The sequence below is a fragment of the Myxine glutinosa genome, chromosome 7 (genome assembly GCF_964187855.1).
Source record: "Myxine glutinosa chromosome 7, kmMyxGlut1.1, whole genome shotgun sequence".
Classification (NCBI taxonomy): Eukaryota; Metazoa; Chordata; class Myxini; order Myxiniformes; family Myxinidae; genus Myxine; species Myxine glutinosa.
In genome coordinates, this window is record NC_136267.1 from 14251649 (window position 1) to 14279148 (window position 27500).

General features: G+C 46.4%; 1 protein-coding gene across 5 annotated transcripts in view; it reads right to left on the minus strand.

Moving 5' to 3' along the window:
• Positions 1 to 27500, minus strand: part of LOC137430999 (rho guanine nucleotide exchange factor 11) — a 216697-nt gene that overhangs the window by 68880 nt on the left and 120317 nt on the right. For all 5 annotated transcript variants that reach the window (XR_013624014.1, XM_078781295.1, XM_078781293.1 and 2 more), the window contains 3 exons: positions 26043 to 26210; positions 25804 to 25891; positions 7853 to 7978 (listed from right to left, as the gene is read on the minus strand). Coding sequence is in view for 4 of the 5 variants with exons in the window: in XM_078781295.1 (XP_078637421.1) it covers positions 7853 to 7978; positions 25804 to 25891; positions 26043 to 26210 (382 nt within the window). In the remaining variant the exon portion in view is untranslated. The remainder of the gene's footprint in view (positions 1 to 7852; positions 7979 to 25803; positions 25892 to 26042; positions 26211 to 27500) is intronic.

Sequence of the window (27500 nt, forward strand, 5' to 3'; positions counted from 1 at the left end):
TGACTAAACATCAAGCAGAGCCGCCAATCCATATTTCGGGCTTATTTACCTGTTTTGGGGCCACAGGGAAGCCCTGCCTTTTTTACTACTAGGGCATGCCCGTACTATATATATATCTAAAATTATATCCCCCCCCCCCCTCTATTTACATGAAATGGTTTGGTCCAAAGCGAACGGCTTGCGAGTACGGTGACAATCCCCCCCCCTCTATTTACATGAAATGGTTTGGTCCATTCGCAAAGCCAAAGCGAACGGCAGTTACGAATCGCAGTTACAATGAATCGCAAAGTAGTTTTAATTAGTTTTAAAACATAGTTTAACGCCAACATAGTTTGCCAACGTGAAATAAATGAATACGCTCTCAAATGTGCCGTCCGAGGCAGAGTGTGTTCGCCACGTTCGGCACACGCGATAGCTCGCTGCTCTCTGATTGGTTGAATCGTTTTTTGGACATAGCTCGGTAAGTAATTGTCCGATTAATATGAAACCTTGAAAAGGCACATCCTCGGGTCCCCAGCAATATACCTGGCAAGTTTAAAGTATATCGGACCGGTAGTTGTCGAGAAACAGCGGTCGCATACACACACACAGAGATTACTGGAATTATAGATAGATGAAAAAAGGTAAAAAGTCAAACATTTGAACAGCCTTGGACATGCACCTTGACCCCATGGTCAAGGCACAACGTCAACAAGGCTGTCCCAATAACAATACACATGCGCCTCAACCCCAAGAAGGAAGCACATGGTCATTCAAACGCATGCATCATGCCCCCCAGAGGCCACAATGCATGGTCATACAATTGGGACCACTCCTCTTAATAGGAGTAAGACCCCTTAATCCACCGGTAGGGCATTACTCCTGCCAGGTCAGATTTGCATGCAGGTCTACCAGCTGGTTTAGGGCCGCAGTCAGGGCCTGCCTTTTTTACGTGTGAAAAAAGGTAAAAAGTCCAAACATTTGAACAGCCTCGGACGTGCACCTTGACCCCATGGCCAAGGCACATCGTCAACAAGGCTGTCCCCAAAACAATACACATGCGCCTCAACCCCGAGGGGGAAGCACATGGTCATTCAAACGCATGCATCATGCCCCCGAAGGGCCACAATGCATGGTCATACAGGTGGGACCACTCCTCTTAATAGGAGTGAGACCCCTTAATCCACCGGCAGGGCATTACTCCTGCCAGGTCCGATTTGCATGCAGGTCTACCAGCCGCCACAGGACGGCACACTGCAAAAAATCTAACCAATGAGGACCAAACTCGTCGATTAAGTTGATCAAGGCACCGCCTAGCTTTAATGGTGAGCACCAGCCACGGATTATGTCTCACACGGTAAAAACCGCATAACCCGCAAGGAACCAACAGCCTGTCTGCCACACAGACCATCGTTCCCGCCAGAGCAAACCAAAACCAGGGGGTACGGTGCGAATTTTCCACATGTGAAATTTGCAATTATGTTTATTTAAATTATACAATAGACTACAAAATGTAAATGTTTCATGATATTTGTTGTATTATATCACCTTTATCCATCAATATTGTTGAAATGAAGATCAAATAGCTATATTGAAAAAGTCAAAACTTTACATGGGGTGTACTTACTTTTTCACGTGGCTGCACATAGGGGAGGGGTAGGTGCAGACTGGAAGTGAGGGACGATTACACCACACCACCTCATCATTTAAAACACCTCACCACCACATAATTTAAAACACCTCACCACCACATAATTTAAAACACCTCACCCCCACCTAATTTAAAACACCTCACCCCCACCTAATTTAAAACACCTCACCCCCACCTAATTTAAAACACCTCACCCCCACCTAATTCAAAACACCTCACCACCACGTAATTCAAAACACCTCACCACCACGTAATTCAAAACAACTCACCCCCACATAATTTAAAACACCTCACCCCCACCTAATTTAAAACACCTCACCACCAAGTAATTTAAAACAGCTCACCACCACGTAATTCAAAACACCTCACCACTATGTAATTCAAAACACTTCACCACCACCACGTAATTCAAAACACCTCACCACCACGTAATTTAAAACACCTCACCCCCACATAATTTTAAACACCTCACCCCATCTAATTTAAAACACCTCACCACCAAGTAATTAAAAACACCTCACCACCATGTAATTCAAAACACCTTACCACCAAGTAATTTAAAACATCTCACCACCACGTAATTCAAAACACCTCACCCCCACCGAATTTGAAACACCTCACCACCAAGTAATTTAAAACACCTCACCACCACGTAATTCAAAACACCTCACCCCCCACCTAATTTAAAACTCCTCACCACCAACTAATTAAAAACACCTCACCAACACGTAATTTAAAACACCTCACCACCAAGTAATTTGAAACACATCACCACAATGTAATTCTAAACACCTCACCCCCACGTAATTTAAAACACCTCACCCCAACTAATTTAAAACACCTCACCACCAAGTAATTTAAAACACCTCACCACCACGTAATTCAAAACACCTCACCACCATGTAATTTAAAACACCTTACCACCACGTAATTCAAAACACCTCACCACCACGTAATTCAAAATACCTCACCCCCACATAATTTAAAACACCTAACCCCCACCTAATTCAAAACACGTCACCCAAACATAATTTAAACCACGTCACCCCCACCTAAATTAAAACACCTTACCACCACATAATTTAAAACACCTCACCACCACATAATTTAAAACACCTCACCACCACATAATTTAAAACACCTCACCCCCACATAATTCAAAACACCTCACCACCACGTAATTCAACACAACTCACCACCACTTAATTCAAAACACCTCACCACCACATAATTAAAAATACCTCACCACCAAGTAATTCAAAACACCTCACCACCATGTAATTTAAAACACCTCACCACCATGTAATTGAAAACACCTCACCACCAAGTAATTCAAAACACCTCACCACCAACTAATTCAAAACATCTCATCCCCACATAATTAAAAACACCTCACCACCACGTAATTTAAAACACCTCACCACCACGTAATTTAAAACACCTCACCACCACGTAATTTAACACACCTCACCACCAAGTAATTCAAAACACCTCACCACCAACTTATTCAAAACACCTCACCACCAACTTATTCAAAACACCTCACCGCCACATAATTAAAAACACCTCACCACCACGTAATTAAAAACACCTCACCACCACGTAATTCAAAACACCTCACCACCAAGTAATTCAAAAACACCACCACCTTATTAAAAACACTTCACAACCATGGAAACAACAGTTTCAGGGAGTAGTTCAGTGACAACACAGACACTGCCCAGATATGAAGATATATCGATAAATGACTGTACCTGAGTTGCTGTTTTGTCATGGTTTACACCAATCATAATTCAAACAATTATTTTGCAGAAATGTATTTGTAATATACGTGATATTACATTTTTATAAACAATTGAGGTTGAAGACTTAAGTTGGAAAAAAAAAATTTTTCAAAAAAATGTTCAAATAAAAATTAAAAAAATTGGAAATTTTTTCGAAATAAATACCCTTAGGATATACACACGGGAGAGGTAGGTGCATACCAGAAGTTTGGTAATATATACGTATATATATAACCAAAAATGTGGTTTTTGTGCGGTCCGTTTCTCATACGTTTGAGGATGGGGGTTTGAAGTGGCGAGGTAAGTTTAGTTCATGGTGGAATCCATCGTATTTATACTGCAAAGAAAGAGGTGTAATGCAGTTTTACTGCTCGTATTTAGAGGTGGCGAATTAAAGCGAAAATGAAGAAAATTGTTACATTTGAACGAGTCTACAAACTCTAAAGGATGTCGACAAATGCTTTTGGTACAAGTAACATTGGTTGTCGCAAATCAAATTTGCAGCAGGAGGTGCGAGAGGGCTACACTTGCTGTGTAAGAGGAAGTTGCGGTTTGTTAAGGATGACTGGCCACAATGCGGTTTTATAACTGAAAACAAGCACTTTCAGCTCGACGAGCCACTCACTTCCTTGTTGATACAGGACAGGTGTACAGTTTCCGATTTGTTGATAGTTTCCGATTTAAACTTTGGAGCTGGTTTAAAACGTTTTGTTTGATGTAATTTCATTTGGGCTGGCAGTGAATGTAACTTCCGCGTTGTTGGGTAACCCTCTGTCGAGGGGCCGAGGTTCTCCGGAGCAAGTTGACTGAATTTTTGACAATGATCAGGCAGCTTGGAAATTATTTGGGAGAGTTCCAAATTATTGGGTGTGTTACAATCATCATATACATTATGCTTTTGGGCGTTTTCCTGGATTTCAGCCATCGTGATGCTTCCACGAGCATCATCACCGACTGATGTCAACTTCATATGCAGTTAAGACCTGGAGTTTGGTGGTGAAACCTGCCTGAAGTACTGGCCTACAAAGTACGCATTATCAATTTTTATAAAATCATAAAGGGACCTTTTAAAGGTCACATCAACAAATAAGTGTAAGCAGACAAAAAAAAAGAAGAAAAGTTGGCAGAATTCCCACTTCAAAGGGGTCATTTGTACTCGTTGATGTAACACAGTACATGACAAGCACCAAGATGACCGTTTGTAGTCACAGCCTCTTCTACTGAGAATTAAACCCAGATTCAAAGAGGGGTGCGGCACGTCGGAGCCGTCCTGTCAGTTCCCCCAACCCACACGATATTTATTTTTAATCAAACGATGCTGCACCTCCCTTTTAAAACAACACCACTAGCATCACTAGCATCACTAGCAAACTGGAACGAAGATACTTACTTGCACCATACCTGTAAAATAGCATCACACCTGTTAAATAATTCAGCAAACAATGTATACTCCTGAAAAAGGAAGTGGCTTTGGCCCTCGATGGCTCTTCCGTCTGTCTCGATGGCTCTTCCGTCTGTCTCGATGGCTCTTCCGTCTGTCTCGATGGCTCTTCCGTCTGTCTCGATGGCTCTTCCGTCTGTCTCGATGGCTCTTCCGTCTGTCTCGATGGCTCTTCCGTCTGTCTCGATGGCTCTTCCGGCTGTCTCGATGGCTCTTCCGGCTGTCTCGATGGCTCTTCCGGCTGTCTCGATGGCTCTTCCGGCTGTCTCGATGGCTCTTCCGGCTGTCTCGATGGCTCTTCCGGCTGTCTCGATGGCTCTTCCGGCTGTCTCGATGGCTCTTCCGGCTGTCTCGATGGCTCTTCCGTCTGTCTCGATGGCTCTTCCGGCTGTCTCGATGGCTCTTCCGGCTGTCTCGATGGCTCTTCCGGCTGTCTCGATGGCTCTTCCGGCTGTCTCGATGGCTCTTCCGGCTGTCTCGATGGCTCTTCCGGCTGTCTCGATGGCTCTTCCGGCTGTCTCGATGGCTCTTCCGGCTGTCTCGATGGCTCTTTTCCGGCTGTCTCGATGGCTCTTCCGGCTGTCTCGATGGCTCTTCCGGCTGTCTCGATGGCTCTTCCGGCTGTCTCGATGGCTCTTCCGGCTGTCTCGATGGCTCTTCCGGCTGTCTCGATGGCTCTTCCGGCTGTCTCGATGGCTCTTCTGGCTGTCTCTGTGAAGTAACCTCGGAAACCGTTCGATGTAGAGATACGTATGATACATTCAGGAAACAGTGTCAAACCCTGGAATGTCATGGCAACAATATTTTTCCCCAGGAGGGGGCTTGGGACAGGGGGAGGCCATCCCCTTTCCAGGGTGGAGGGGATGAAGGTAACTCTTATGTAGGTTATATTAATTTTATTTTAATTTAGATTTTTCAATAGGACTCAACAACATAATACAAACTACCCTAACGTGCCTCAGATTGAACGTATTGCCAGGGGGAGCACTTTTGCAAAAAAGAAAATCCTGAATTGGGTCACCGCTTATTCAGGGTAGTGGGCTGGCATACTTGGTTTGACCCCTCTAGTAGTATTTCAGACTTGGGACAGAAAGGGGGGGGAGGGGGTAGTGGCACCTTTATACCACGTCTGGTCTACTGCTATTGTTTCAAATAATGCTACCTTATAAAAAGAATAACGTGTTGAAAATGGCTGGAATACTAGTGACAACTATAACTAGAGCAAGGTGATGGTGTGCCATAGCAAATCCTGACGCTTCCCACCGAAAGCAAATTTGAAAGATGCCAAAAGGTTCCACCAGGATTTTTTATTTTTTTATTTTTTTTGTATACAAGATCGAGGCTCGTGAAAGAGCGAACATTAATCACACAGAAAGACAAACAGACACACAAAACAAATAACATCGGGAGCGGTAGACAAGATGGGGAGAGAGGGGGAAGGACACAAACACAACATTTGAGAGCAGGGACAGAGAGACATGGAGACATCGAGAGAACTGTGGGAGGGAGAGGGCCTTGGGGGGGAGGCATGGGAAGGGCGGGGGGGGGGGGTGGGAGAGGTATAAAACATATGGACACTGCCAAGACTTCCAGGAAAGAAGTTGGAATTTCAAACAAGGTGGATCTGGGGTGAATTAGTGGGGGTACAAAAGATCAAGGTTTTGGATGGGGGAAGATAAGAGATGGTGGTGAACAGCTGTTTTGAAGACCTGGAGGGACGAGTGTGATTGAAGTGAGTGTGGGAGTTTGTTCCAGAGGCGGGAGAAAAGAGGAATGAAAGAGTGAAGGTGAGCAGAGAGCCGAGATTTCGGCAGTTTAACCATCAGAGGGTGGCTGGCAGATCTTGTGCGACCTGTAGGAATATTTGGGGGACAGAGCACAGAGAGAGCTGGGGGAGCAAGGCCGGAGAGGAGTCGGTAGAAGACAGAAAGACCACCTACCTGCCTGCGGTGAGTGAGTGAAAGGCCCTCAGAGATAGCTTCATCGCGGGAGATTCCAATGATTCTGAAAGCTTTGGATTCAACAGCGTGAAGCCGAGCCAGGTGTGAGGCAGGAGCACCAGCCCATAGGGGAGAACAGTATTCCATTGAGCTGCGGATGAAAGCCTTGTATGTGGTGAGGAGCTCAGGTGTGCCTAGGAAGGACTTCGCACGACGGAGGATGCCCAGTCGGCGACTGGCTTTGGAGGCCAGCTTGGAAATGTGGTTTTCCCAAGAAAGATCATGGCAGATGGTGAGACCCAAAAGCTTGAGCGACAGAACTTCTTGGAGAGGATTGTTGAGAAAGTAGATGGGAGGGTTGTCCAGTCGGTCCTTTCGGAGAGACATAGTAAGAGTGTGAGATTTGTCAGGATTGAAAGACATGTTCCACATGTTTGACCAGTCTGTGATTTTGTCCAGGTCATCAGAGAGTGAGGAGGCTGCAGACCCAATATCAAATTTTGAGTTGGTTTTTTTCCCCGTTTTGACCTCTGTGACCATAATATCCCACCCCCTGGGGCATGAACCAGGCAGGGTTCAAATCCAAAAAATCATTACATATTGTTGATTGTATTTATGTATTTATAAAGATCAATTTTAAAATGTTTCAAAATGTGCCTGTAATTGCATTTTTGATATTTTACCTTTTAGCCCCACTACAGGGGATGTGGCCAAACATGATACTGCTCTCGCACCGCCTTGACATGCGGCGATGATAATAACCAAGTTTGGTGAATTTCTGCTCAACGGTTTAGGAGGAGATAGTGACGGACGGAGATGATTACAATATCCCCCTTCGCCCGTTTTTTAAAAAGCCTGGGGGTAACGCCAGTTTACAAAAGCTAAAAGTCAGAAGGCCCACAAGACAGATCCCATAGTATCCGGTTTGTGTTCGATCAGACTCGAAAACACGTTTTGAAATATATTTTGGAGCTAAATTTGGCTAACTTGTAATAGTCCATGAGCCCCATGTAATGCGTAGCAGTTCCTGCGAGTATTAGATTGTAAAAGGACTTACTCAAGCATGATGATGGGCTGTTTCTTGTAACCTCGTGGGCCCTGTAAGTTCTTGAAGCTGTTGGAGCTGTTGGAGCTGTCACGCGGCTTCTGCTTCTCGCAAGCTTGATCCAGGAAGCGCTTCCAGCTGCAAACACAAACAAATGATCTTCCAGAAAAAAAACACGAGTCAAGTGTGTGCTCAATGAAAGCTTTTCCCTTTTTAAATAAAGAGTCCTGACCAAATGAGGTGGGCCATCCATAAATATTCATCAATAATTAGATGAGCTCACATGAAAGCAAGCAGACAAACATGTACTCATACTGGGTTCCTTCACATTGCTTGTTTGAATTCATTTTCAGAAAGAGCATTTCATTACGATAGCTTTGAAGGTTTATTCACATCCGAATAATATCGATGAAAGAGAGCCATTAAGTCAAATGCCATGACAAGAACGACCGTGCAATAAAGAATCTTCAATGGCTCCGATTCCATAAACCTCAGAATGGTCTTTCCCAAGCTGGAACAGCAATAACTATGGAAGTTGGTTCTAAAAGCTGTAAATTAGAAGTTGGTTCTAAAAGCAAGTCACTCTTCACAAAATAAGAAACTTGGTTATTTTATTTGACCCGAACTAATGAGTTCAGATATTCCCCGAAAGTCTAAAGGGATCTGCACGAATGCTACGGACTTGGAACCGAAGTAAGTTGATGCAAAATAGGTTGTTTTTTAAATTCTCCATTAAATGACGCAATGTTGGCACAGGCCGAGGTTGCAGCATGGTCCCTGAGGTCCAACTGACTATTTCAGGGAAAGATGTTCCATTGCCCTAAAAAGCCCCAAATGACACACTCGCTGCGATCCACTCCCGAGGAGGGATGGAGCAGATTAACTCTTGTAATTGCAATCACTGCATTTACCCCATGCCATGTTCAGTGGGCCTTTTATCACAGACGTGTAAAGGACAAAGAGTGGAGCTAGTCCAGTTACAAACATAAACTACTTTGTTAAACTATGCACATGCGACTGTCCAGTCCAGCAAACTACTTCCTTGAAGACGCCAATTATTCCACATTGTCAGAAACGTTTTTGGCCCAAGTCTTTCATGAACCGGCTGGCCAAGCCTGGCATTTGACAGAATACGACTTGGGCAGGTAATTTGTAATTCGTTCAGGGTGCTGGAGATAACTTGTCTACTCTTCAGGAAAGACACCGACATCTTTAACGTCCACCTACGACCAGTACAAACACATGGGACACCCAATCAAGCAGACGGCACATCCTAAGATGGGATACCCATCCGAGGGACGACGCACACTTTGATGAATTGCTGGACCTGCGAAATACCAGGATGGCAGTTTATAGCTGGGTCGACATTCGAGCCCAGGCTGGACAGCTCACGGGCAGGTGGGCATACCTCTGGGCTATCCTGCCAAGCCTATGTACATGCTACTATCCCAGTAATAAATGGACAACAGTTCAAAGGTCAATCGTATACCATTTATTTAAGTTTGAAGTACCGTATTGGGATTTTACTCAGAACTACACCAGTTATTCATTAATCCAGTAATGCATGTACTGTATTGTAATCTTTCCAAGAATATAATCATAAAACAAAATACGATGGGCGGGGCTTCAATTGGGAGGCCGAAATGAAAAGGCGAAATATCAGAAATTGAAGGCTTTTTTTCTTTTAAACGATTTATATAAGCATCCGTTAAATCTCGATCGGTACAGCCGTTTGTGCGGCACCCGGGAAAATAACGTCATGCGGGAGCAAGTATCAGTAGGACGTAGCAGTGTGGGAGTCCACATTTCTGATCCTCCTTCAAGCCGAAGTAGCCCAGCACTTCTCCAAGCATTCCGCTCTTCAGATCCGCCATGAGAGATTTAAGCTTGATACTGAAAACGCATGCAGTTAGTATTCCCGATGTCGTATGTACTCCCGATACGTGTTTCCTTCATTGTAAAAACTACCAAATCAACAGTTAAAAGGATTTTGAGCCGATAGGTGTTACGGCCTTGGCAAGATCGATGGAGACAGCGATCTGTTGGCGTATACACCGCCCAAATAGCTATGTGGAGCTATGTGTAGAGATTAAACGTCCTTTGAACTTTGGCCGAGGTCATCATTTACTTTTAATGATGTTTATATACGAATGATGTTTAATGATGTTTATATTGGTTTTGGGTCGTCCTTTCCGCATATCTCGTGGGATTGTGAGTTGGAGAGGTGGCCGTGATGGCGGGGAAGGGGTTGGAATTCTCTCAAGCAGGGATTCAACCCGTGTCCTTATAAAAGGTCTTTGTCCGAGGTCACCGAGTCCGATCGGTGCAGCCGTGCAGGGATCTGTGCAGCCGTTTGTGCGGCACCCGGGAAAATAACGTTATGCGGGAGTCCAAACCTGAGAATGCTGGAGACTAAAGCTGAAATTGGGAAAACTAAATAGCCTATTTTACTCCTGGAGATCCCAGGATTACTGACCCAAATATCGTTGCGATGGGTTCAGCAGTTTTTACGGTACCTTCGAACGGACAGACAGACAGATGGACGGACATTTGGTGAATTATAGTAAGATGCCAAGGAAGTCCTGCCAATACGCAATTTTCAAAATGACGTATGAATGCTAAATGAGGCCTTTTGCGCATGCGCTGTGTGTTTTCACTGACTCGGTTTGACTTGCCGGCGCTTTTAACCTGCCGTTACTGGCGTAAAATAACTAATTCAAATAATCTTTTAAACATGATTTTCAGCATTTAGACTAAAGCGGCAATTTAAAAATGATTAACCATAATTATTCTGTACTTGGAATGCAAATCGGACTCATGCAAATATGGGAATACGAGAAATATCCATAGATGAGAGGAGTCGAGCTTGTACCATTTCCTGTTAATACAAATTTCTGTTCCAGCTCCCGAAACCTACCCACAAGTGGAGATACACCACCACCACCACCACCACCACCACCACCACCACAACAACAACAACAACAAAAAACACACACACACACACACCAATGTTTAGCAATAGATGCAAAAATAGAGTATAATTTCGCTTGGGTTGTTTGTATCTTGTGGCACCAGAACCAAACAAACATTATATTTACTAGCAATGGTACCCGCCCTACGGGTGGAGCTTCAATTGGGAGGCCCAAATGAGAAGGCAAAATATCAGAAATTGAAAGCTTTTTTTCATTTTAAACGATTTATATAAACATCCGTTAAATCATATCACACGCAAATCATCAAAATCTAAAAAGTATTTGTAGAATTTCAATAAAAGCCACATCACTGTTCATATCGGTAAATATTGTTACAGACACGACTTTGATGTTAAGGTGGGCCGAGCGGAATGGCCGTCGTGTCCGCACAAATTACCCGACTATACTCGACGTTGACGAAGTCGCGCTACGCTGGCTCAATAAGAAAAAGAAGACACCCGGCTGGGTTATAATGACACAATACGACACCAGGGGTTCAGTTCTCAAGACCTCCGGAGGAGGTTATATTAAGGCGGAAGGTTAGATTACAACTACAAGAGGGACAGCATAGAAAGACAGGCACTTAGACACACTCTTATATTAACCCTAGACAGACGACAGATAAACGGGACAACGCTGACTCACACGGGGTTTGATGGCTAGGAAAGGCAGATAGCGATGGCTCAAGGTGCACTCTTGGCTCAAAGCAGGGTACACGGTTCGGTCCAGAGATGCGGGGAGGTCTCGTCGCAGCGCTCAGAGGTGACGTTCTTTCTCAGGCCTCTCCAAACTCAGGCGCATCTGTTTCAGCGCTCGCAGGTCCGTCTTTCTCCAGCTGGGGGCGAATCTCACGTCACATCCGGCGCGTGGCCGCGTATATCCGGCGGGGAGTGACACGCCCTCGGCTCGTTAGCTCCGCCTCGTGGAATCGGCACGTTGCTTCTCATTGGGTGCGTGCGGGGGGGGTTACTGGCTCCGCCCCCGACGAGGAGCTGACAGCCAGCCCCTTCGGGGTAACCCCGTGGAGCGCATGGTCTGGAGCTAATCGAGCCGGTGTGAGGACGCATCCTCCCCCGCTCCGCCGCCATCCCCTCTGTTGTTGTTGTAATTGTTGTTGTAGTTGTTGTTATTGTTGTTGTTTGGGGAAGAAGATGGGAGGAGGTATGGGAAAGGTCCTAAACTCACTACTGATGCCATATAATCACATTCTGGTGCAACGAAGAGTCATAATTAATGGAAACGAGGCCTTAACTGACATAGATTAAGAATAACTAGGAAGATGTCCGAAAGTTGGCTACGTGTGGTGCGGTGGACCTGGGCACGACATTTAATGGGGGAATAAGGGGAAGGTCGGCTCTACTGATTGTTATTTACATGCAATGGGACTAGGGAATGGGGGATTGGGGAAAGTTGGGGAGTATTGGAGAAAATAGGGGAATATTTACAAGCGGATATGGAGGCCAAATTCCATATTCGCAACATTGCACCCTTCTCTACCCTCGGGGCGTCCCGACCCGATAAATTTTTACCTACTTTAGTGTGGCACGCAATGTAGTTCCCTCTACTATTAACTCTACCCTGAGTGCGACAGTTTTACAGATATTCACAAATGAGTAAATATGTCCCCCTGCGACGTTGCACCCTTCTCCTCACAGAAACACACCCACAGGATAACCGAATCCGGAAAGAATTCGCAAACTACACATACAGCCGGTAGGGAGCATTATTTACAAGATTACGCTGATATCTACACTACGATCCAGGACCTGTCTTTGGAGGAACACATGCAGATGTTATGCATAGAGAGAGCGCGCTTGCCAACATCGATACACCAACCCACGAGTGCTCTGTGGCCGACGGCCTTTAATAACGTGCAGAGCACCCTTCCCGAGCATCAACAGCACCACCCCACCACCAATCGGTGCAGTCACCATTGTTCATTGGAATAAAAATAAATTCGACAACCCCTAACCCTGCAGGTGTCTCTTGCTCTTCTTGTGGTGCACTTGGTGTTAGTTAACAGTGGTTCACCTTTATGGCATAGGTGCCACGTTGACCCATAGGTCCATCCCCGGGTGGTGCTTGGCCGCAAACGAACTGCGGTCCATTGTGGGTGGCCACAAACATTGCGGTCCATATGGTGTATCGATCCCGGCAGCAAACAGCGAAAGTGCAGGCCCACAACTGCGCAGCCAGCACCTCTCTTTCCTCTCTCTCTACCCCAAAGCCAGATCCTCGGAGGTGGGAGACAAAAGAAGCAGACAAGTGAGTAAGGTGGTAAGGGCGCAAAAGTGCACGCAATATAAGGTAATGCACACTGGGGGCACATGGGAACCAGGTGAGACAGGTACGTTCCTATCGTACGCCCCCCCCCCCCACCAGGTAACCTACATGGCCCCTCCCTTACCCCTTACTGCATCCACAAAACACAACACTACCCATAAACATCTACTTTACAAATCGACAAACATCCCTACTGTCTTCCCCGTTCCTCCCATAAACCAAATTCGTCTTCTCTCCCTCCTAACCAATCAAATTTGCCATTTTCAACTCTCATCAAAATTTGCCATCTCCAACTGCACATCAAAATTTGCCATCACCAATTCATCATCAGTCCCTCCTAAGGAGGGAGAGATGGAATCACCCCAATGTCTCATCCACGTCGTGATGCGTCTCACAATCCACACAGCAATTCATCTCCTGCAACAAACAAAGAAAACACAGGTGTGGAGTCATCATCATCACCACAGGTAAGTGGCTGCGTATGGTGCGACAGGTTCATCAATCCTAACTATTTCCTAAATGACTTTAACAACTTTACACTACCCGGGGTCTCTCTCCGGCCAAACCATTGGCCCTCTTACACTATGGGTTCTAAAAAACCAATTCCCATTGGCCAAACTGTGGTGCTCTTCAATTTGGGGTCTCACTCCCCCGATTCATCTCCCGGTGCCCTCGCACAATTTCTGGGCTGCGGCGTGTACCTCTCCCAGTGGGTCTACCCACCTGCACACCTCCACCACTGCAGTTGCCTCCGAGCTTACCTGCTCCTCACCCTAACCTAACTACCTGGGGAAGGCCCTCTGGCTCTCTCCCCACTCCGTGCCCTCTCTGGCACTGGGCTGCCCGATCCACACCCGGGATCCTCAGGCACCCACTCACAACTACCGGCTCCCAGAGCCCACCTGCGGCCTCACCTGGCCGACATCCTCACAGTGGTGGAGTGCCCAACCAACTACACACACTAACAGGCTACACGCCCAGCCATTTCCACAACACTAATGCACCCATTCACAACACCATTCTGCAACCGCACCACAAATGCCAATATCCAACCACAATTTACCTGTACCCTCTACCTAACACTTACACTACCCGCCCCGGGTACTCGTGAAAGGGGTCCACTCTTCCCCATCCACACCTTCGCACCATGCACACCACTCCGTACCACTTACTCCAACTCTCTCCACACACCTGTACTTGCACACCTGTGCTCTCACACCTGGTGCCACCTGCACCCTTCTCTCCCCAAGCGCATTCGCGCTGATCCACGACACTCACTACTCATACACTGCTCCACACACCTGTCCAGTTGCACACCTGTGCAATCTCACCTGTTCCATTCTCACCTGTTCAATCCTCACACGCACGGCATCATCTCAGCTAACTACTCCCCTCTGAAACTTGCGCTTCCCAGTCGTCCCTTTAAACTATTGCGCTCCCACGTCATTATCATCCACATTAAACTACCTGCGTCCCCACTACAGGTATCAATCACTAACTAATCTTAACGTCACCTATGTCATCTCCGCTAGATCCCTACAATTATCCAAGCCCTCCCTGGCTCGGTTGTCATAGCCACCCCATAAACTATTGCGCATTTGCCCCCACATGGGAAGGATGGTGGATTTGCCATCCCACCACATCGGGGGTCTCTCACTACCAATTTTGCACATCAAATTGCAACAAATTAAAAATTTGCCAATCATCTGCCAATCACTGTACCATTACCAATCATCACTCTGCCAATCCTTTGCCAATCATCAAATTTTGCTTTTCTCTAATTTTGGGTCCAAAACACTAACCTCATCACCCAGTCGACTCACTAATACCTCTCGGTGCGCCAATTCCTGTCCAACGCCCGGCTTCGTAAAGCCAAGCAATGGATGCTGGTTGTTTTGTGCCAGCGGCTGGATGCGTCCGGCACTCGGTGCAGGGACGGGGGCTTACCCGGGCCGAGATCCCACGCATCACCTCGGCGTGGAGCCATCCAATGTCCCGATCTCGACCTGCCGGCACGTCTCACCAAAAAGTGGTCGCCATGACGACCCTTTCTATCGGGCTGCCAGCTCCGCCTAGTGGAGCACGGACGCGGCCGTTCAAAGCGAGGCCCAGCACGCACCGAGGGCCCGCTTCGGCTAAAAGTCGCTCTAACCTCTAACCCGTGTAACGTCGATGCTTCACCTGGACGCTTACACCCCGCAGCCCGTTCCTTGCTCACACATCCAGCTGTGCCCATGCTCCTCGTACCCTTCCTTACACACCCAGGTACCCTCATTCCACTCACAGCCTTGGTCACACACCTGACCACCGAACACTTTGGCACACATTCGTTGGTCGCACACCTCACCAATACACCGCTTCGCACCCCCTCCTCGGTCACCTCCTCTGTGACAATCACAGGTGTGCCCTCATTCGCACACCCAACCACGTGCCTCACCACCAACTCCAGCGTGCATTCCCACTCACGCTCTACCATTCCAGGTGTGCATCCTTCCATCCCAGGTGTACATCCTCGCTCACCTGTCACAACTAACTCACTCTCCTTGTCACTCTCACTACTCTCACCTCCATTCTTGACAACGCACTCACCCTTACTCTTGACAGCACACTCTTTCCCCATGCACCTGTCCGTCACACACCTTTCTCGCGCACACTCTCCCGTTACACCCTCCGTAACACTCACCACAGGTGGACACTCTTCCTTACTTCTGACAGCGCACTCTTTCCTCATGCACCTGTCCGTCACACACCTTTCTCGCGCACACTCCTGCGCACACTCTCCCGTCACACCCTCTGTAACACTCACCACACCGCGCTTCCATGTGCTCCCTCGCACACACGCTACGTCCGACTCACTCTCGCCAGCACACTCACTCCTTGGCACGCACTTTTTCCTCACACACCCCAGAGTCGGATTTTCTCGCACACCTCCTTTTTCGCACACCAGACCTGTCGCACACTTCACCAACGGCCTCTCACGAACACCCGGGTCTATCTCGACCCCCAAGCTTCTTAAATCCCCTGGCGCATCATACGCACGACCATATTGGTCACCACTTACACCGGGTCCTCTTCCTCTTCGCTTCTCCTCCATCACCTGCGAATCCCTCATCCGGTTAATGAGCACATCATCACGATCCAAACACAGACTTTGGACCAATTCTTTTATCTCCTCTTTTATCTCTTTCTTATCCCCTCTCCGTCGCTTCTTAATTTCGCTCACCCCTTCTTCCACTTCTTCTAATTTCTGCTTCACCTCTTTTATGTCCCGGTACGTCTCCTCAAGCTCATCCTCTAAGGCTACCTTGACCGTTTCCATGTGCGTCCTCACCTGCCGGTCCTTCGTCTCCATTACCTCTATCACCTCGTCCAACCTCGTTGTCAGTCCCTCACGTACCATCTGACATTCCCTCTTCGTCGCTACCAAGTCATCTTTTAGTTCTTTCTGTGTCGCCTTTAAACCTCCTAATACCGCAGTGTTCCTTTGAACCTGCTCCACTAACTCCGTCTGTCCCACCGTCAGCTGCTCCACCTCTTGCGTCAGGTCCTCTATGCCCCCTTGTAACTTTACAGTCGCCTTTCTCACCTCCTTTTCCATGTGCTCCTCACAGTGCCTCACCTCCTCGCGCACTCCTCCGACCTCCTCACTCACTCCTCTTCTGATCTCCTCTCCCATCACTTGCATCTCCTGCCCAGATGCCACCCTCATCTGCTCCATTTCCTCCCTGTGAGCATCCAGTTTGGTTTCTACCCCCATTCTGACCCCCTCTATCTGCTGCTCCATTTGTTTAACTTCCCTTTCCGCTTGGTCCCTCATGTCCCTCAATTTGCCTTCCATACTGTTTTCTAACCCCTCTAACCCATTTTTCACTCCCTCTATCTGATTCTCCTGGGCAGCCATTCTATTTTCTACCCCCATTAACCCATTTTTCACTTCTTTTATCCCGTTGTCTAACCCCTCAAAATTATTGTCTATCTTCCCAAATTTCTTGTCTAACTCCTCAAAATTATTGTCTAACCCCTCACTGGTACCCCTCGCTTCGTCCCTCATTACCCCCATTTGCTCACTCTGAGCCCTCGCTTCGTCCCTCATTACCCCCAATTGCTCACTCTGAGCATCCATCCGGTTCCCCATTACCCCCATTTGGTTTTCCAATCGCTCACTATTCTTTTCCATAAGGGCCGTCATTTGTATAAAAAAAAGTTCCAATCTTCCCAGCGGCGCTACTTCGGTCGCGGGCACGGTGACCAGCGAGGCGCCATTTTGCGCGCCCGCTTCTTCGTGCGTGACGGCGCTATTTTGCGAACCTGCCGCCCTCACTGCTTCGCTCTCCTCCTGTCCCTCATTTTGGTCCTGGATCGACCCTACCTCACTCTCCTTTACCGGACCCCAGCTGTCTTGATCCGCCATAGCGCGACTTGCAAAATTCGAGTTTCGTAAAACAAATCCAATTTTTTTTTTCGTTATAATTTCGTCGAGCGCAGTACGCGCTCCGAATCGATTTTCCCTCCCAAAATTTGGGCCTAATAAATTTAGTCCCGGGTTCGAATTCCACTCCTCGACACCAATTGTTACAGACACGACTTTGATGTTAAGGTGGGCCGAGCGGAATGGCCGTCGTGTCCGCACAAATTACCCGACTATACTCGACGTTGACGAAGTCGCGCTACGCTGGCTCAATAAGAAAAAGAAGACACCCGGCTGGGTTATAATGACACAATACGACACCAGGGGTTCAGTTCTCAAGACCTCCGGAGGAGGTTATATTAAGGCGGAAGGTTAGATTACAACTACAAGAGGGACAGCATAGAAAGACAGGCACTTAGACACACTCTTATATTAACCCTAGACAGACGACAGATAAACGGGACAACGCTGACTCACACGGGGTTTGATGGCTAGGAAAGGCAGATAGCGATGGCTCAAGGTGCACTCTTGGCTCAAAGCAGGGTACACGGTTCGGTCCAGAGATGCGGGGAGGTCTCGTCGCAGCGCTCAGAGGTGACGTTCTTTCTCAGGCCTCTCCAAACTCAGGCGCATCTGTTTCAGCGCTCGCAGGTCCGTCTTTCTCCAGCTGGGGGCGAATCTCACGTCACATCCGGCGCGTGGCCGCGTATATCCGGCGGGGAGTGACACGCCCTCGGCTCGTTAGCTCCGCCTCGTGGAATCGGCACGTTGCTTCTCATTGGGTGCGTGCGGGGGGGGTTACTGGCTCCGCCCCCGACGAGGAGCTGACAGCCAGCCCCTTCGGGGTAACCCCGTGGAGCGCATGGTCTGGAGCTAATCGAGCCGGTGTGAGGACGCATCCTCCCCCGCTCCGCCGCCATCCCCTCTGTTGTTGTTGTAATTGTTGTTGTAGTTGTTGTTATTGTTGTTGTTTGGGGAAGAAGATGGGAGGAGGTATGGGAAAGGTCCTAAACTCACTACTGATGCCATATAATCACATTCTGGTGCAACGAAGAGTCATAATTAATGGAAACGAGGCCTTAACTGACATAGATTAAGAATAACTAGGAAGATGTCCGAAAGTTGGCTACGTGTGGTGCGGTGGACCTGGGCACGACATTTAATGGGGGAATAAGGGGAAGGTCGGCTCTACTGATTGTTATTTACATGCAATGGGACTAGGGAATGGGGGATTGGGGAAAGTTGGGGAGTATTGGAGAAAATAGGGGAATATTTACAAGCGGATATGGAGGCCAAATTCCATATTCGCAACAATATTATTCCATCGTATTTGGAAAAACTGGAAAATTGGAAAATGGAAAAATTGGGAAAACAATATAGCCTATTTTACTCCAAGGTGTCCCAGGATTACCCACCCAAAATTGTTGCGATCGGTTCAGCCGTTTTTGCGGTACCTGGGATCAGACGGACGGACAGACAGACGGACAGACATTTAGTGAATTATAGTAAGATAATGGCTCTAACAGGCCATACATCTCCCACTCCCACCCTACCCCATCCTCCTCCTTCACCTCCCATACATGATTAACAGTAAATATAATTTCAAACTTACTATGTCATCGACAAGCCCCAGACGCAACCTTCCCATTGGTGTAAAGAAGCATGACAGTTTGGGAAGAACACACCGATCTACGAAGCTTCGGGCCTTGCACTGGTCTATGTCCTCAATAGCTGCAAGCGATCAGCAGCTTTTTGGGCGAGTTCAGAAAGTTCACCAATCCGTTCGCTGTGCAGAGGCACCCTTTCTCACCGGTACGCTTCACTTTCAGCTTCTTTTAGAAGCTTTGCGCAATTTTAGGTAACAATCCTCATCTCTTACATTTCCCCGAGCCCCCCCCCCCCCCTACCCAAGATTTAACCCCCTCTCCCACAAAATCCGGCAGTTTCCCAGGGTTTTTGCGCTTGCACACTGAGGGTGAATTACATCATTTTAAAAGTCACGTATTAACTACATGCGTCCCAAAACTACAACCGCAGATGCTCGGCACACATGCTCTTCACCCCTGAGCAGCAATGTTGATTGGGGCATGTTTTGATGTATATTGCGTGTGAGATGAAGATTGTTACATAAAATGGCTCACAAATCTTGTGAAGTAATCCAAAAATACATGGAGAAGTAACAGAGAGAACGAGGTGTGCCGCTACACAACAAAACAGTTGGATAGCTTTCTCAATTTGAACAATGTTTCTTGTAGCAAATTTATTGTAGCTTTCCGCACTGAAAAATCTGGATGATGTGGGCCGGTGCAAGGCCCAAAGGAACGTAGATGGGCACGCTCTACCAAGGAATCCTCCCGACGGATTGTTACCAATGAAAGGACTTTGAACCCTACGGGAGTACTTCCTGTGATCATGCAGGCTCGGTGATTTCTTCAATGGACGTCTGCAATTGGAAAGATGATGCCATGCCTAATTACCAAGAAAGCATTAATAGTGAAGTAATGTAATGGTAACGTGAGTAACATGAGGAGAAACACGAGAACCTTATCTTTTAAAACCAACGGATTTATTTCCTGAAACAAACAAACCAGGGGAAGATTGACCAGACGAAGGAATACGACGGTGCGTTTGGAGGGAACACAATTAATAAATAATTATATACAGTGAGGTAAAACGAAAAGAAATCTAAAGAAAACTAAAGCGCCTCACTCGAGATTTGATCACAGACAGGGAAAAGGGACGAGAAATGGGTGGGCTTATCTCTCTCTGGTGGTAGGGACGTTGAAGGAGGGGGTGGTACTGAGCAGCCACAAGCAGTCGGGACGAGTAGGTGATGAGGAGGCAGTGAGGAGGTGGGCGGGACGATGAGCAGGGAGCAGCCAGACAAAATAGGCACAGGGTGAAGGGAGGAACGTGAGCAGGCAAGCAGACGAGCAGTTGTCCTCTGGGGAACGACCCTTATCTCTCCTCCGAGCACAACGCTCTCCCTGGCACACTCCAACTCTCTTCAGACCAGCATGATCCTTCAGCGCATCAAACCCGTGCGACACAGGTTCCTCCCCTCGCTCTCTGGACAACACTCCGCCCCTGGAAGCGTCCATAGCACTGCCCCCCCCCCCTCAGGAGACGACCATCACTCCCCCCCCCCCCCCCCATTTCTCCTTCTAAGCCTGGCAGAGCCCCATTACGATCTGCCTCCCTCTCCGCTTTGCATTCCTATGGCTACCTGGTGCCACACAGTGACATGACACACGAGGCTTTACACACACATGCCTAACCTTAAACCCTCGCTATTTATTAGAACGCACCACCCTCCATGGTGCACATTCAAACAGGACAATCCTTCAGCTGACGTGCCCCTGCTTATTACATTGAGATTGGCTAACTGCTCGTACACGGAACATACTATTATACACACTTCCAACTGCCGTCGCTTGCTTGTATTAACAGTAAATGATAGGAACTCGATACGACTCATCCATGGATGTTTCTCGTATTTCCGTGAGTCCGATTTACATCCAGGAACACAATAATTATGGTTAATCGCTTTGAAATCGAGGAACAGTAAAACTCCTTCATTTAACTGCTGAAAAGTATGTTAAAAGGCCTATTTGAATGACAGATTGGACCTGAGCAATGGCAGGTTAAACGTGCCTGTGCTTGTGAAAGAGAGTCACTGAAAATATGCACACAGCATATGTGTGATAGGCCCCTTTAGCATTCATAAGTCATTTCAAAAATCCCGCATTACGGCACTCCATCATCGACAAACGAGGGATGTTAACCAGCCAATCGAGAACCCCAGGAATTACAATCCATTTCGACATTTAGCGTCCCACGTACGTGGCCTTCGATGAGGAAGTGACTGAAGCAACAAGATGTGGCTGAAGGAGTAATATGAAAACTTCCATTTACTGACGGACTGTCTGAAGGGCAAATGGGGAACACTGTATTGAACAATAAAAACGTGGGCACACCTTGGACTATTGTCTCCTTCCTATAACTTATTGGACTCCTCTCATAAGGGCAATGGAAAAGATGAACTCCATCCTTGCAACGTCATTCTGGCAAAATGTTTTCAATACTGATTTTATCTGCAACTAGACAGTATCATTGTTCTGGCTACACTTCGTAAAGTCCCAGGACTGTCTGTGTGTCGTCCAAAACACAGACGTGCACGATAAACAGAATACGTCCCAAACCAATACGGGAATGAATAAATTAAAACGGCACTCGGTAGAGAGCATACCTCCGCCAGGCTGAACAGTTTACGTTTTGTATCCCACTGATCGGTGTGGATCCGGACCTGGACCAAAATTTAATCGGCTTGTTCTTGTCACATATGTTATTGTCACCATCACCAAGTTTTTGAAACAAATTTTTCAAAAAAACTTTTCAAAATTTGAAACCCCAAAAATAAGTTGTCCACAATTTTTTGAAATATCATACCACATATCGTTTTTGGCACTATCACGCAATGGTGCAGAATCACTTTAAAATAAAATTAAAAAAAACTCGTATCCAGATCCGCATCTTCACCAAAATTGAATCAATTTGTCGTTGACACACAATCCAGTTTTTTTTTTTTCCCGGTTTCCGGTCCCTCGAGCGGCGAGGCTTGCTTCGATCTCTCCACGGCATCAAAGTTTGAGTGTTTTCCTGTTCGTCTCTGTCAAATTTCCGCTGGGTATTTTGTTGTGTATGTGTTATTGTGTGTTTCTATTTGGTTTTGGTTTTGTAGTTGTTGCAAATGTGTGTGTAATTAGTCGTTTTTTTTTTTTTTTGTTCACGCCTCGTGCGCGGCCTGGTCTCTCCGGGCTCCCTCCCTCCCATCAGTGTTTTGTGAATATGGGTTGTTTCCTTCATAGTATTTGCTTGTTTCTCTGATTTTCTTTTCTCCCCCCTACCTCTCACGAACATCTTACCCTTTGTCCAGCGTTTTGAAAACAGAACAAACAAATAAACAAAAAAAAACAAAAAAACATTCTATATTAATTCTCTCTCCTCCCGGACACGTGCTTGTTTGCTCTCCTCCTCGTCTCGACTTGTGCCCCGCCCCTATATCTCGTTTTTCGTCCACATCTGCTCCTGCTTTCTCAAATTAACGTTCTCACTGAGAGACTTTTCCCAGATTGTTTTTCATGGTTTTGTTTAATTATTATTTAAATATGTTTAAACCGCAGCCATGATGCTGACGCTGACAATCCAGTTTTTTTTTTTCTGGTTTCCGGATGGACTGAAGGAAATGGATGGACTGAAGGACTGAAGGAATGGACTGAAGGAAAAGATGAACAAGTGGAAGGAATGTATGGAGACAAAAGGTCTGAAGGTGAATATCGGAAAGACGAAGGTGATGGCAAGTGGTAAAGCATGTGGTGAGGTGGAAAGAACTGGGAAGTGGCCCTGTGCTGTGTGTAGGAAGGGTGTTGGAGTGAACTCCATTCAATGTACAATGTGCGCTGAGTGGGTCCATCAAAAATGTAGTGGTCTGAGAGGGTCATTAACCAGTGTGGCAGCTACATTCAAATGTAAGGTGTGCACAGAGGGAGCTGCAGATGGAGGAAATGTTGAGTTGGATCTTGGAGACGGCGTGAAGCTGGAAGGTGTGAAAACATTTTGCTACCTCGGAGACATGCTGAATGGAGAAGGTGGATCAGACTCGGCAACGGTTGCTAGAGTGAGGTGTGCATGGAAGAGGTTTCGGGAACTGAGTGGCGTGCTGATGAGGGGAGTGTCGTTGAAGCTGAAGGGAAAGGTGTATGCTGTATGTGTGAGAAGTGTTATGATTTATGGGAGCGAGACATGGGTAATGAACGTAGAACAGCAACGAAGGTTGGAAAGGGTGGAAATGCGAATGGTTCGACAGATGTGCAGAGTATCGTTGAGAGAGAGGAAGACAAATGATGAATTGCGAAAGATGATGGGAATAGAGCCTGTGATTGATGCTGTGAAGAGGAACAGGTTGAGATGGTTTGGTCATGTGTTGAGGAAGGATGAAAGTGACTGGTTGAGAAGAGTGATGGAAATGAATGTAGAAGGAAGTAGAGGACGGGGAAGACCGAGAAAGACTTGGCTAACGATGCTGGAAGAAGAAATGCGGGCAAGGGGGTTAACAAGGAGAGATGCAGAAAATAGGGCAAAATGGAGAAGATTGTCATGGGGGCCGCAAGGCTAACCCCCGCTCTAATAGGGAAAATGGCCTTTAAAATGCATGTTGTTGTTTGTTGTACACAACCAACCTGTCCACCAAGTTTTGTCCAAATCCATCCATAACTTTTTGGGATATCGTGCTATAAATCGGTTTTAGCCCGATTACTCAATGGTGAAGAGGCACTGAAAAAATTTATCTGATCCGGATTCGAATCTTCACCAAAATTGAATCAATTCTTCCTTGTCACACACCCAACCTGTCCACCAAGTTTTGTCTGACTCCGTCCATAATGTAAGAAACAAGCGGCCAAGCTTATCCGGTAAGTTCGAAAGATGTTACAATTGAACGGTGACTAATTATATGGACATGACAAATGACATGAAATTGCTGTAAATACTGACTTCTCAAAAGCATTTGATCGCGTAGGCCACCAAATTGCTGTTGATACATTAATTAATCCTGGTGTTAGACCATCTATTATCCCATGGATTTGTAATTTTTTTTATCTAATCGAAGTCAGGCTGTACGGTACAACGGGGAAGTTTCCACATGGGAAAAAAAACAATGCTGGGGTTCCTCAAGGCACAAAAATTGGTCCGGTTGCTTTCTGAGCCATGATAAATGACTTTGTTTCTGGTTATCCTGAAGTTTCACACGACAAGTATGTTGATGACATGACCTTTTGTCAAACTTATAGTGACACTGAACAAACTAGTCGTATGCAGCAGCAACTTGACGGTCTCCAAGAATGGTCATCTAAAAACAATATGAATCTCAATATGAGTGGAACACGTCTTTCAATCCTGACAAATCTCACACTCTTACTATGTCTCTCCGAAAAGACCGACTGGACAACCCTCCCATCCACTTTCTCAACAATCCTCTCCAAGAAGTTCTGTCACTCAAGTTTTTGGGTCTCTCTATCTGCCATGATCTTTCCTGGGAAAACCACATTTCCAAGCTGGTCTCCAAAGCCAGTCGCCGACTGTGCATCCTCCGTCATGCGAAGTCCTTCCTTGGCAGTTGGCACACCTGAGCTCCTTACCACATACAAGGCTTTCATCCGTAGCTCAATGGAATACTGCTTTCCCCTCTGGGCAGGTGTTCCTGCCTCACACCTGGCTCGGCTTCACGCTGTTGAAACCAAAGCTTTCAGAATCATTGGAATCTCCCGCGATGAAGCTGATTGTGAGGGCCTTTCACTCACTCACCGCAGACAGGTTTGGTGGTCTTTCTGCCTTCTACCGACTCCTCTCTGGCCTTGCTCCCCCAGCTCTATCTGTGCTCTGTCCCCCAAATATTCCTACAGGTCGCACAAGATCTGCCTGCAACCCTCTTCTGGTGAAATTGCCAAAATCAAGACTCTCTGCTCACCTTCACTCTTTCATTCCTCTTTACTCCCGCCTCTAGAACAAACTCCCTCACTCTCTTCAATCCCACTCCTCCCTCCAGGTCTTTAGTACAACTGTTCACCACCATCTCTTATCTTCCCCCATCCAAAACCTTGATCTTTTATACCCCCGTTAATTCACCCCAGATCCACTTTTCTGAAATACCGACTTCTCTCCTGGAAGTCCTTGCAGTGTCCATGTGTTTTATCCTCTCCCACCCAGCCCCTCTCCCCCGACCCCCCTTCCCATGCCTCCTCCCCCCAGCCCTCTCCCTTCCACAGATCTCCTGCTGTCCCTGTTCTCTACTGTTGTGCTTGTGTGCTTCCCTCTCTCTCCCCATCTGGTCTCCCGCTCCCTTTACTGAATGTTTTGTGTGTCAGTTTTTTTTTGTTGTTTTTTTTTGTGATTGATGTTCACTCTTACACGAGCCTCGATCTTGTATACAAAAAATAAAAAATAATAAAAGTGTAAAACATTCAATAGAAAACTCTACTTTGTGCGGCAACAGAAACGATGTAATATCCCTGTTTCTGATTTAATAACAGTTTATTATGTAAAAGTGGAGTATTAGCCTTCCTGTCATAAAATCTGGTTTATTGTGATTCATCGTGGGCACACTTTTATACGTCATGTCTGACTCATTCTCAATAAGCCAGATCCATCTACAGGTTAACTCAATGTGCAGGATAACACGGGCACATCACACGCAGCTTCAATCAATGGTGTAAAAACTGTAAATGGATGTGCAAAACACTCACGTGTCCATGTCCTTGGTGTTGGCAGCGACGAGCTCGTAGATCTGTGGCCCTAACTGGGATGTCGTGATGACAAAGAATGCTTTTTTATCTGTGGCAGGAAAATACATTGCACAAACTAAACAATCCAACGAAACAATTTGCATGACAGAGAGCTCAATGCTTTGGTGAATCACGGGGAGAGGGCACGAAATACGATGTAACAGGACAGGATTAACTGTAGTGAGACAGGCGACACAGACCGGTTGCAACACGCCTGATCAGCACCGAGCTGAGCTTGATGACTGGGCTGAAAGTCTGCTTGGCGTCCGTCGCTCCAGCAAAGGTCTTGCTGTAACAGCGGAGCACGAGTCGTTCATCCTGCTTCTGTGTCAGCACCAGAATGTCCTCGAGCAGCAACACGTGCAGTTCTGTGAATAAACGATCGTGACAAACAAGTGAGGGTCATGTTTATGACAACAAGACCGGAAGTCCAACAGTGGCGTAGCCGGGCTTGTAAAATATTATAAACCACAAACACATATGATTAGCTTTTAAACAGTCGCATATTCGCTGTTTATAACATTAAAGAAATAAATTTGGAGGAATCCCGACATTCGTGAGGTAAGTTTTACTTACAGAACTGAGCAAAGATCTACTGTAATCTATGTACCCCTCAAGGGTTGGGTTAATAACATGGCCCTGCTGCTGCTAAAATGGTATTTTTCGTAGCGAACTTTTGAAGCCCACAAATTAAGGTTTTGTTATGAAACCCACCAATTAAGGTTTTGTTTTGAAAACCACCAACGACACCCACTTTTCCTGCTGTTTAACACGAAACTGAAAGGGAGGACCAAGCAGCGAGCTAGTGCTTACCAAGCCAGCCGTTCCTGAAGGGTTTTGAATGGAGTGTTTGCTCGAATGCTTAAACCACTTGCTGATCTCTCCACAAGAAACTTGGTAAATGAACACACCCAATGTTCTTGAGACCCGACCATAGATCGACTGTAATCTAGATACCCCGAAGAGGATTGACCCTTCCTGCCACTCCCGTAGTGAGCGGGTGAATGAGTAAATTAAAATGTCGGTCAGTGGAGTCAGCAGTCAGGGGAGTCAGCCGGCGTAATGACATCATAGACGTAATGATGTAGAGTGACAAATGGACACAAACTTTAGTATATGGAAGATGATATATTTTAACCTCCAGTAACTTTGCAGTCACTACGAAGGGATTAGTGTTACGATTAGATTTACTATAATAATATTGTTACGTTATCATTATTATGACAATAATATTACGAAAAAAAACCGAGGCTAATTCCTTACTTCCGCGTTATTAGTACCATACACCGCTTATCATTGATTCATGAACCATACACCGCTTCAATCTAGAAACTTTGCAATAACGACAAAGGGATTGCAGCGTTACGATTATATTTACTATAATATTAGTATTAATGCTATTATTATTAGGTTTACTCTCCATGAAATGGAGAGTAACTTATTATTACTGCTAGAGTTTTTCTTATTATTATTCTTCCGCCCTATTTTACCCTCCGAAAACTTCATAATTAATGTTCTCGGCAACCGCTGGTCGGATTGACAGCAAATTTTCATCAAATGATCGTCTCGGCTCCTAGAATTTTTTAATGCTAATTATGGCATCATAGGTCACGTGGTATGGGCGCCATCTTGTAAAACACATTCAACTTTGCCCCTCT